We start from the raw sequence: 12,841 nt of genomic DNA on the forward strand, positions 1-12,841 counted from the left end.
TTTCACTCTTATCTACCCTTCCCTACTCATCATTTCACTTTTCCTTTCAGAAATCCCTGTAGGGTTATAAAATAAGACTTTAGGATACGGAAATGACTTAATTTTTCCATCAAATATAAAATTCTCTGTTTGGTTTTGGAAATCCTTTATCCTTGACCCTTTCCACATACTGTACAATCTAGTCATATTAACTTTCTGACCACAGCTATCTACCAGGACTGGAATGTTCTACCTCCTCACCTTTGCTTTTAGGTTTCCCTTGGCTTCCTTTCTTCAAGACTCATTTCAAATTCCATCTTTTACAAAAAAGCATGTCTCAATCTCCCCCACTCACCCACTATCCCTTCCCCCTCTAAGATTTCCTTCTCTCCATTTACACAGTATTTATCTTGTAGCTACATAGTTGTTTGAATGTTTCTTTCCTCATTGGATTGTAAGCTCCTTGATGACAGGGACCTGCCTTTCTTTTCATCTCTAGTGCTTAGCAAAAAGTAATCACTTGGGGCGGCTAGGTGGTGCAGTGGATAAAGCACCCACCCTGGAGTCAAGAGTACCCGGATTCAAATCTGGTCTCAGACACTTAATTACCTAGCTGTGTGGCCTTGGGCAAGCCACTTAACTCCATTGCGTTGCAAAAAAAAAAAAAAAACCTAAGAAAAAAATCACTTAACTGGGGCAGCTAGGTAGATAGAATACCAGACCCAGAGTTAAGATTTATTTCCTTGAGTCCAAATCCAGTTTCAAACACTTATTAGTTGTGTGACTCTGGGCAAGCCACTTATCTCTGTTTGCCCCATTTCCTCATTGGAAAAATGAACTGGAAAAGGAAATGGCAAATCACTCCAGCATCTTTGCCAAGAAAACCCCAAATGGCATCACAAAGGATCAGATAACTTTAAATGGCCAAAGAACAAAAAAAGGAAAAATAATAGCACCATAACAGAGTCTATAAATTATAAAAGGATGTAATAAACAATAATACTATACATTTGCATTAAAATTTACAATTTCCAAGGTTCTTTCATATGTATTTTGTCACTTGATCCCTACAAACTTGAGGGCAGAGAATCACAATGTCCTTTATACAGAGGAGAAAAATGAGATTTAGAGCAGTAGAACCATAGACTTTACTCTTAAGGCAATGATTCTTTTCCCTTCTGTATCACTGCCTTCTGCAAAAGAATGACCAGTAGCAATGTCATTGTCTGCAGTGTCTTTTTTCCATTTTCCTATCAACCCCTTTCTGAGTTATTATATGAAATGACTCAATGAGTAGACTTTTATTATTGACAGCTACAGCTATCAGCCACCATATCTTTATACTGTTTGAGGACAACATTGTTAAAATCATCATAATACAAGAGATTTATGGAATTGAGCTTTCTAGGGACACAAGAGGGCCTAGAAACATTTGGGTCTAGCTTGAAGCGAACTACAAAGGACAAGAAACACGCATGATTGGAGGCCTCTGCTCCATGGCCCAAGGGAAATAAACATTTTCCTCTGCAGTAGTTGGCTTGGTATCCTTTGGGGGAAATGACCCATTTTGACCACCCTATCTTCTCAAAATCAACATAGAGCGGAGCCTTCTGGCAGCCCTTAGGAATGGATTCATTCTTAGCGATGCTTCTGGGCTTCCGGACACCATGGCTAATGTTGAGGTTGGAAGGTGACTCAGGAAGGCCAAGAAAGTCCAAAAAGCTAGAATTCATCTGTCCATCCGACTGAAACACTGCCAAAAAGACCACAAGGAATTACTTAGCCTCTTGAAACTGAAGTAGCAACACATAGGGTAAATCTTTTAACGATACATGTCCTTAACACATGTATTTTCTCAGTTCCTGTGGACTACTCCCATTTTTCTGGATTCAACTTTAGACTCAATATCTCCATCCAAAAACTCCTAGTTCATCTTCACTCCCCTTACTGCATCTTACTTTCTTTCTCTCTAATAGAGTTAGTTCTAGAAGTTCACAATGAGGAAATGTTGGGGGGAAAAAGAAATTGGTTTATAACTCTGTCTTCTCTAGTCACTGTTCAGATTGTCTCTTCAGATTTGGCTAGAAGGCAAGGTAACAAAATCATCTAAAGCAAGGGTTCTTAACCTGGGTTTTATTGTTTTATTAAAATTTTGATAAATGTATTTCAATATTACTGGCTTCCTTTGTAATTCTATGCATTTTACTTTATTAATTTTTAAAACATAGTTCTGAGAAAGGATTCATAGGTTTCATCAGAACTACAAAAGGGGGCCATGACAGGAAAAAAGGTTAAAAACTCCTGATCTACAGAAATCCTCTTTCTCTTCATCTCATTAGAATCTTTCTCCTGGGCCAGCCATCTCAAGACATGATACATGGTGTCTTGCCCAATTAAGAAACATTTCCATTTCAGACAAAAAGTTCTCATGAGAATTGAAACATTTGTTTTCCTACTAAGGTTTGTGCCAAAGTGAACTCAGGCGAGAATTCTGCATCTTTGGATAAACCAATCAATCAATACGCACTGTTAAGTGCCTACTATGTATCAAGTACCCAACTAAGCACTAGAGATTCAAATATAAAAGATGTAATAATGTTCACTCTTTTTTTTTTTAGGTTGTTGGGTTTTTTGGCAAGGCAATGGGGTTAAGTGGCTTGCCCAAGGCCACACAGCTAGGTAATTATTAAGTGTCTGAGACCAGATCTGAACCCAGGTACTCCTGAATCCAGGGCCTGTGCTTTATCCACTATGCCACCTAGCTGCCCCATTATAATGTTCACTCTTTAGGGATTTTTATACTAAAAAAGTCTTATATACTAACAAAGATTTTTACGAGAGTTTACAAAATATTTTCTGATATGAACATTAATTTTTGATCCCTAGCTAAGATGGTGCTGCTGACCTAACATCAAGTGGTCAAGAACTTTTAGTTATTTTTCCAAAGTATGGGTGGGTTTGGGATCTTCCCTCTATACATTTTTTCACAGAATCATTTGTGGTCAATGATCTATAATTTCAAAATGGCTGGTTTAGGATTAGGATGTAGGGCACTGCAAAGTGAATTGGCTCACTTATGAATCTAGTCCCTGAGTTTGGTTAGTAGCTGTTCAACAGAATGGAATCCCAATTACCTATTCCAAGATACCATTGGCATTCTCATTTTCCCATTTATGTTTCTCAGTCTCTTTTTATCTAAACTAAGCTTTTCTAACACTTGCCCACTTCAGGGTGGAAAAGAAGAGCTATTGTTTCTCCATCCCAAGAAAAATATAAGATTCATTCACAAGATAATGTGTCTGACCCTAGAGTGGTCTGGCAACAGATGTTGCTAACTGGTTGAGTCACGGACTCCATGAGAACTTGGTGAAACCAACTGGAAAATAACAAGAACATTCACTAGGGGAAAGAGCCAACTAAAAGGTCTTCCTCAAAGAAATTCTTACTCATTGGTGGTGCCATGTATCCATTTCTGAGAGGTCCAAGGTCTTCATTTTGGGTAAAGAGAACAAGTAAAGAATTCCTGTTCTCGTTATTCTTCCACTTCCGATCAGTTCTATGATAGTGATAATTCAAGGGCGGGCCAACATTCTTTGTGGTGAGTACCAAAAAGCTCCGATCAGACAAGTTTCCATGAACCCAATCATTTACCTAATGACAACATATACACAGGACATAAGTATAAGAGTCACAGTTGGTAAAGTAACAAGAGTTGGGAAGATGTGAGTTCAAGTTTTGCTTCCGACTTAAGTGTGAACATGAGCAACTCACTGAACTTTCAGTGTGCCAAGCAACTTTCCAAGATTACAAGTGGAAGGTGACTTGTATCCTTCCTGAATAAGTAGAAGAAGATTGTGTACAAGAAGGTCTCTCATACAGATGAAAGCAAAGTTCTACTACCACCACCACAACAACCCCCCCCAATTAAATCCACAAAGCTACTTAGAACACACAAAATGCTGCTCCATCAATCAGTAATTCAATACTGACCTGAGCAGAGATAATATTCTGTTTTTCTGTTGAATTTGTGAATACTAGACATCTTAGGATAGTCCTAGTTCTGAGCTCCTAGTTATAATTTAAGAGTTTCTTTTTTTTCCACTTACCGTCTGGGTGACATCAAACACTAACCAGCCTTCTGACCTCAGAGACAGATTCCTAGATTTAAGAAGACTACCTCGCTCAGCCTCTGGTGTGGAACCTAAAAGTTCATGGACTTCCACCTGGGAATACAACAAGAAAACCAATAACTAAGTGATAATTACCATGACTCTGTACTCACAAATGACACACACACACACGCACACACACATGTGTGTGTGCGTGTGTGTGTGTGTGTGTGTATGAATATATAAAAACAAGATAAGCTCAGAGATTCTTGTTAGAATTTTGAATTAAAATGATCTTGTTATTCTAGGACTTGATCCTGTTCCAACCAAAACACCAAGAAATTGAACAATTGGGTCGAGGGACCAGGTCATTTTCATTTTTTGAAACATAGAAATTGCCTTCTTTAGTAACGTCTAACTTCTCTCTCTCCTTCTTCCACCTCACCACTCACTATCCCATCTCTTCTATAATTAGTCACTTACTAACCCCACTTAATACTTATCTCCCAGTTTCAAGCTCTTTTGAGATGCCACTTACCACCTTAATGCTCTTACTAACAATACACTAAACAAGGCAGAGCAGGAATGTCCTAGAAAATACCATAAATGCCTCTTCCTTAAATTTCTTCATACTGTTAAGCTCCAAAAAGAGAAAGCAGCATGTAGAAGGCTGGCCCTGGAGTCAAGAATACCAGTGTTCAAGGCCTACATCAGGAACATATTGCCTTTGTGGCAATTTTGTTAAGACTTTAAGTCATAAATAAATTACTGTTCTGCACCAGTGAAAGGAATTTCTATCCTGATTATATCCAACTGTCCCTCCTGAACCCCTCCCCAGAATCACTTCCTCCAACTATGTTTAAAGTAGTTATGACTAGCATATACCAATATTATCTTCTTGCCTATAGATTCTATAGATATACTTATGAGCATCTGACATAATTGCATTTTTATTAAGTGAAAAAATTAATTTTATCTCTATGATTTTGGGTTTGCTAGTAATATTTTCTGATAGGCTAAACAGACTAACTTAATTTCAAACATTTGTAAGCATTAATTATCAAGACATAATGGAAAGATGTTGGATTTGGAATCCATGAGTCTGGCTCCTCTATTTACTACTCATGTGAACTTAGGCAAGTGGCTCAACACCCAGGGTCTCAGTTTCTTCATTTGTAAAATGTCCATGTTTATAGAAGATCTCTAAAGCCTTTTCCAATTCTAGAGATAATCTTATGATTCCATGACAAAGATTCTCATACTTACTCTACTATAATGAACAGTCTTGTCTTCATCCAAAAACTTTTGTGATTGTCTGAATTTAAATACATGGAGTTCAGCTCTTAATATCTTCTCATGTTCTCCAACAGAAGAGAGGTTGAAGTAAAAATGAGAATGATTGATGTGCACTGCAAAAGATCAGTGAAGGAAAGCCATATTAATGAGAACCTCCATGAACAGTGATCAACATGATCATGGAATTTCTAGTGGCTTTTGGTGGGTCAAAGTGCATCATGTCAGTGAATGTCCAAGACTCAAGTGTAGAAAGAAGAAAATGCACAGTCAACCAGGTTCAAAGAACAGGTATAAGTGAAGCAATAGTAGATAATTAACATATGCAGACTGACATAGTTAAATGGAAAAACAGAACAAGAAGGAGATTTGATTTTGATTGTCCTGAAGATATCCATTAACCCCTGAGATTTTACTTATTATTTATTTGTCAGCACTCAAAACCTATCTTCAAGTCTCCCACATCCCACTTCCTCTATCAACTGAGAACCTCTAATCTAATTAAGACAATAAAAATCACTAGTTATGAGCACTCTCCTCTTCCTTTTTCTTCACCCCAAAACCGCTTGATATCCTCAGCTCTTTCCTCTTTACCAGTTTCTGACAGAATGGTGGCACTTCTTGAAAGGTCAATCCTTCCCATGCCATATTCTCCAGAAAAATTGGTTTCCCAGTTGGCCCCACTCTCTTCAAAAAGTTTATCCTCTCCTTATCTATTGATTCCTTTCCTACTACCATGGTATAATGGATAGAATGTCAGAATTGAAATTAGGAGGACCTGAGTCCGAATTTAGCCTCAGACCCTTACTAGCACTGTGACCTTGGGCAAGTCAACCCTGCATCCAAGGCCATTTCCAGTTGTCCCACTTCATATATGACCACTGGACCCAGATGGATCCAGAAAAGAAAGTAAAGCTGGTGGCTCAGCACAGCATCAAACCCAATTCACTGGCTTCTCATGATCTCACCCCCTTGATGCCATGATCTTCTTTGAAAATGAAGGACCAATATCATCACTACCATCAAACAAGTCTAAGTCTACCTCATCTTCACTTTAGCCTGTCATTATCTAAAGCAATTGTACTATATCTCTCCTCCCTTTTTCTCTTTTTCCTACTATCCTTCCAAATGGACCCACAAATACACTCATTTCACAATCACTTCATGACCTGGTTCTTCACCTAAGTGACTCAGGATAGAGGATGGGGCCTGAAATCAGTCCTAAATTCCAATCCAGCCTTAGATGCTTTGTAGTTGTATAGTCCTAAGCAAGTCACTTAGCTCCCTCAGCCTCGGTTTCCCCAACTAAAAATGAGTAGAACAATAGCACCTATCTTCCAATATTGTTGAGAGGATCAAATGAGATAATGCTTGTAAAGTGCTCATGTCCAGCTCTCATAACCCCTTGTATCATAGCACACCAATACTGTCCATGAATTTTTCTTAGCAAAGACATTAGAGCAGTTTGTCATTTCCTTCTCCAGGGGAGAAGTAGTAGAGGTTAAGTGACTTGCCCAGGGTCACCCAACTAATAAATCACACAGTATCACTCAATAAATACTTGTTTCTTTCTTTTGTTCCTTCTTTTCCTTATTTCTTTTCTTCTTCCCTCTTTTTTCTTTTCTCCACTCCTGCTCCTCCTTCCTTCCAACTTTCTTTCCTTCCTTTCTCCTCCTGTTTCCATGGTCAAGAGTCTTGAAATAAATACATACAGTACTAGACTCAACTCCCAGGATATTCAAGGTAAAAATTCCAGTACCACTAACTCTCTCCACCCATTCTCCACCCAACAAAAGTATTCACTAAAAAAGTTGTGTTTTTTTTATTTGAAGTCAAAAGACCTGGGTTTGAATCTTGATTCTGCTTATTATCTTCATGACTTTAACCAGTCTGGATCATAGTTTCCTAACTGGTCAAATGAAGAAATTAGGTTAGATGTCCTCCAGAGCCTCTTTAAGCTCTAAATGAATAATTATAAGATGAAAGAGACAGAAAGAGCAGATACTAAATTAAAATCCTACTTCTTTCAAGTCCCATTCCCGATTCATTACCGGAATTGATACATTTTTCCCACTCTCAAGCAAAAAAAAAAAATCAGGTCCTTTAATATCATTTTCCCTGTCCTTTGTATTTGAAATCAAGGTGGAATTGAAAATATGTTATAATTCTATAATTCTATACTCCAACAACAACTATAATAATAATGACTAGCATTTATATAGTGCTTTAGGGTTTGCAGAGTTCTTTATAAATATTATCTCAATTTATCCTCACAACAATTCTGGGAGAAGGGTGCTATCATCACCCCCATTCTGTAGATGAGAAAACTGAGCCAGAGAGTGGTTTGCCTAAAGTGACATAACTAATAAGCATTGGGGACTGGATTAGGTTTTTGCCTTCAGGTCCAAAGTTCTAACCCAATGAGTCATTTTGTTTGCCCTGCAAGATCCTGGGTCCTTTTAAATGAGCAGAGGAGAAAGGGCTAGGAACATGTAAGGCGTCATTCTTCCAGCTCTAAGGGAGATTCGACACACTCACCTTTATCTTCAAAACTTCTCACCATGTTTCCTATCAGAGCACCTTCAGTCCTGCTGATGCCACTGGAGTGGGCCACCCGATGGAACAAGTTGGTCATGAATGTGGGTGGTTTCCGGGGGGCCCCAGATTTGTGGTCTAATTCCTCCATAGTAAAGAGGTGCTCCATCTCATCAATTAACATTTTCATTTTCCAATTCCTGGGTAGGGTAGAGAGAATCCCTGAGCAGCAAAGTAGAAGCAGCAGGCTCTTCAAAAGCAGGGCCATTGTCATTGCACCTGGAGAACAGAGTCCACATAGACAGAGTTGCTAAGCACCTAGAAAGCCACAGATGTCTTGATGCTTCAATGCCTAGGCAGGTAGCTGAGATGTCACCAGTAAGGTTTTATGAAGTCTCAAGCAGCCCTAGGGTAAGGAGTGAATGTTTATGGATGTTTAATGCTTTGTATCAGTCATTTCCCATTAGGATTTAGACTACAAGGAGCAGATTAGATTCCCACCAGATAAGGGACCTGAACAGACTGCTAACTAATCATAATCACAGGGGCAGGGGCAAGGAGATATATTTGCATGACAAAAGGTCAAAGTAAAGAATTTCTGGATCCAGGCCAAGGAAGGGAGAGTGGACATTAGCTTTCATTTCCTCAATCTAGATGCTCAAGGGTAGGAGTGGAGAATCTTTTTTTTTCTGCTAAGGGCCATTTGGATATTTACATCTTTCCCAGGGCATACAAAATTATCAATTTAAAAATTAGCCTACCATATTTGCTCAAACATTTAATTAATTCACCCCTTAAAAAACTTCTAAATTTATTGAATTTGAGTCCTGCCTATGGTTGCCTTGGTGGCACCAGATCAAATGATTGCACTGACCCCTCTGGCTGGACATTCCCTGCACCTGCTCCAGGGGAAGATGGCACTGAGAGTCAGAACCCCAAGAACTTACAAGGATATTTCAAGAATCCTCAGGGGAAATGGGAAAAGGAGACCTCCGGCAGCCACAAATTGCTAAGATCATAGAGGCAAAGGGCAGATGAAACAGTACCCAACCCACAAAAATAAACACTAATTGACAGCAGCAGTCTAGTAGTAGAAAGACTGGATTTGGAATTGGAGAGACCAAATTTGAATCCCTGTTCTACCAACTTGTTACTTGTGTGACTTGGGGCTAGCCCATTCTAGGTTAGTTTCTTCTACAAAATGAGAGACTAAGGCTGAGCAACCTTCAAGGTCCCTTTCAGTTCTTCATCAATGGTATGGTATGATCCCATGATATCCAGTTCAATGAGCTTTCCATTTATTGGAGATAATGGGCTCAGTCCAGATGTGAACACGATAGTGATTTTCAGCACTTAGAATCTGCTTTAAGAAAGTGTCCTTGAGAATTTACCTGTTTCTAGGCTGTCAAGTGGCATTGTAGATGAAGGATTGGACTTGAGGTCAAAAAGAAAAAGGTCAACCCTCACATGCTTCTACTAGTTGTCTGATTCTACACAAGTCACTTGCATTGGAACAACTTGCCCAAGAAGAAAGAGATTGGTCTTGGGTGCTGAGGCAGGAGAAAGTGCTAAATATGGTCATCTCTTGGGAGTCAAAAACAGAGAAAGTCCTGACTAATGAGCCATGAAGAGGAATGGGATCAGGAATTCTGATTAAATGACCTAGCCATAAGCTATATGTAGCATCCAGGCAGAGTATAATGAAAACACCATAAATACAGAAAGACCATTGTAGCCATGAAGTGCTGGAAGCATACTGTCCCTTGGTGTCTGCCTCTCTTCTGGTTTACTTTTTGTGCCTACCTACTCTTCCTAATCGATGTTATATAGAGTTGTAAGAGACTATAACTATTTTCATTAAGGTCAAATTTTGTAAATACTCTTTCTAAAATGCTATCTCAACAAATACTTTTGCTGTGGAGCTAACTGTTTCTTTTGGCTGACTATTAAAGGTAAATACATAGGTTGGCACTTGAAGGTATGTTAAAAAAAAAAAAGAAAGAAAGTGTCCTATGCCTGTATTTTGTCTTTTTTATTATCTTAGGAGTTTCATGCTATATATGTACCTATGTATTTTTATGAGACACATGTAAGATAATGTATGTATAACTTGTTACAAGTTTATAATGTATTTTTCTACTGTTTTATTTGTATGTTATATAACATTCAAAAATAATTGTTTTTCCTGTTTGAGAGAAAGCTACAAAATGGAAACCCCACAATTTGGATGACTAAAACTTATCGATTATTTTGCTGTATTTTATTATATTGGGAGTGTTGTCTTTCTTGGACTTTCAGTTAGCTATTGAATGAATACATTAGAACCATTCAAGGTTTTGTTGGGATTTTTATGTAGCTTGCATTTTAATTCTTTGGTTCATTACTATTTCTATTAATCCATAAAATTATTTTTTTAATAAATGTTATTATACCAACCTAAAAAAAGTGTTCCATGTCATACTATTGACCCAGAGATAGTAGAGTTGGTATGGGGGCAGCTAGGTGGTGTAGTGGATAAAGCACCAGCCTTGGAGTCAGGAGTACCTGGGTTCAAAGCCGGCCTCAGACACTTAATAATAATTACCTAGCTGTGTGGCCTTGGGGAAGCCACTTAACCCCATTTGCCTTGCAAAAACTAAAAAAAAAAAAAAATAGTAGAGTTGGTTCATATGTACAAATATCTTAGGAACAGCAGCATTATTTATAATAACAAAAAATTGAGGGAAAGATACCCAAATGGGGGAAACAGATGAACAAATTATGATATGTTAATATATTAGAATATTTTACATTGTATACTATGTAATAAGATTTAGAATCAAAAAAGAAAGACTAACAAAAAGTGCTAAAGAGGGAAGAAAATATAAGCAAAAGAATAATATACATTACCACAAACCATGAAAATACAGCCAACTTTAAGGGATATCAAAACTCTAGTCAATATTTCATGGAATGCAGTTTATTGATGGGGATGGATGCTACCTAAATATTTGGGAGAGAGAAAAGGGAGAAGATGAAGGGATATTGTGTCAAAACAAAAAAGCATTAATTAAAAAGAAAAAAGTATATAAAAAAGTTCTTAATCATTTTTTATTATAAACTTTTTTGTGTTACTAACTCCTTTTGCAGTTTGGTGATGCCTATGGGCCTCTTCTTAGAATAATATTTTTAAATTTGTAAAATAAAATTATGAGATTTACAAAGAAAACCAATTATATTGAAATAAAATTATAAAAAATATAATTAGATTTCTGGGCCCCAGGTTGAGAAACACTACTTAGAATTTGGAAAACAGGGAGAAAAGGAAAGGAATAATCATTTATTAAGTTCATACTACATATCTAAGTGTTTTACAAATATTATCTTATTTGTCCAACAATCCTTTAAAGTAGGTGATATTACTGTGCTCATTTTAAAGTTAGGGAAACTGAGGCAAGTAGAGTGACCTTTGCAACTTACCTAGGTTCACATCCTTAGGAAGTATCTGAGGCAGGATTTGAACTCAGGTCTTCCCAACTCCAGATCTAACACTCGATTCACTGTACCACCAGTATATAAGCACTTATATAATTAAATCAAACCTCCAAGGATCTGTCTTTCTAGTTATCATGATTTACCCCCTCCCCCCCAATTCTACCTGGATAGAATGTTCTCTCTCTCATCACCTGATAAATCATTGCCCATTCTTTCAGACGCAATTCCAACACTCTTACATCCATTGAATCTTCCCTGATTCCCTTGTCAGTAATGAGTTCTTTCCCCTCAGACCAAATATAACAATTTGCTAACTTAAGTATTCTCTGGTGTATTAACACTTATTATTTTGCAATAAGGCATGAGAGAGGAAATTAGTAAACCTTGAAAATGTAACACAAGCCTTCAGTCCACTGGAAACTATAGAAACAGGGACAGATTTGATGACCAGGGTCTAACAGAATGATATGGAAGAGGAGTAGCCAGAGACAAAGTCAATAATGGCATTGCAAGAAATTGCTACCTCAGAAGCAGGTCTAGCTTCCAGGATTCACAGGGGACATTCCAGATTCATGGTAATTAGTGAGGGCGATATGGAGAAGGGCGGTAAGATCAAATGAGCTACAGATTTGGAAGAACCAAAGCAGAGACTGTTTAAGTATCTTACCATAGCAGAGACAAAGTAAATCTCTGTTAGTTTGATGGGCAAAACTGACTTGAAGAAGGGTGAGATTTGGGGTGGGAAAGAACTGTAGAAAGGGCACAGGGGCCTTAATCAAGAGTTGTTTCTGAAGCCCCCTATACTTGGAATTGAAAGGGACTTTATAAATTATTTAACCCAACTCCCTGATTTTAACCATCCCCACCTTCTAATATTATCTAGTCCAAGCAAAGAGGCAGAGAGAACTTCAGTGAATTTCTGAAGATTACAAAGGTAATTAGCTGTCTCCCTAGAATTCATTCTGCTTGCATACCTAATGCTCTTGCTACCATACTATTTTCAAAAGCTGATTTTCTCTCTCTCTCTCTCTCTCTCTCTCTCACACACACACACACACACACACACACACACACACACACACTTTATTTTGGGGGGAATAAAAAATGGATACCAATGGAAAAAGTTGATGCCAAAGGGAAATCTGATTTTTTTTTGTTCTTTCAACAAGAAAACCTAAGGGAAGAGTACCATCTGATAAGAATGCAAGATCCTTGGGTGAGGCCTAGGAGCAGATGTTAGGATAAGATGATTGTAATATTTTGCAATCTGGGGCTGGATAGTGAACTGAGATTGTCCTGCCTAACTCAAAGGACACTTAAAAAGTGTGTGATATAGGGATGGGAAACAGATTCTGAGAACCAGAGTGATAGTCTGGGAAGAACATGTTTTTGAAATCAAAAGTTTAGCTTCTGGTCTGCTCACTTATTGTCTATGAGCAGTTAGATGGTGC

General features: G+C 37.9%; 1 protein-coding gene across 1 annotated transcript; it reads right to left on the bottom strand.

The window, feature by feature from the left end:
• Positions 1-1,283: 1,283 nt before the first annotated feature.
• Positions 1,284-8,190, bottom strand: LOC141519912 (bone morphogenetic protein 7-like). Its single transcript, XM_074231872.1, has 5 exons — positions 7,920-8,190; positions 5,355-5,497; positions 4,086-4,202; positions 3,426-3,630; positions 1,284-1,732 (listed from the first exon to the last, which is right to left on the bottom strand). The coding sequence occupies exons 1-5, from the start codon at positions 8,188-8,190 to the stop codon at positions 1,284-1,286; spliced, it is 1,185 nt and encodes a 394-aa protein (XP_074087973.1).
• Positions 8,191-12,841: the final 4,651 nt, after the last annotated feature.

The sequence above is a fragment of the Macrotis lagotis genome, chromosome 4, assembly GCF_037893015.1.
Source record: "Macrotis lagotis isolate mMagLag1 chromosome 4, bilby.v1.9.chrom.fasta, whole genome shotgun sequence".
NCBI lineage: Eukaryota > Metazoa > Chordata > Mammalia > Peramelemorphia > Peramelidae > Macrotis > Macrotis lagotis.

Bases quoted from the DNA above. Each gene is read 5' to 3' on its own strand.
- LOC141519912 (XM_074231872.1), bottom strand. From the start codon at position 8,190: ATGACAATGGCCCTGCTTTTGAAGAGCCTGCTGCTTCTACTTTGCTGC. The intron at 5,498-7,919 runs GTGAGTGTGTCG...GATCTTTTGCAG, and splicing joins GAGAAGTTTTGAAGATAAAG to TGCACATCAATCATTCTCAT. The intron at 4,203-5,354 runs GTAAGTATGAGA...TTGTATTCCCAG, and splicing joins AGACTGTTCATTATAGTAGA to GTGGAAGTCCATGAACTTTT.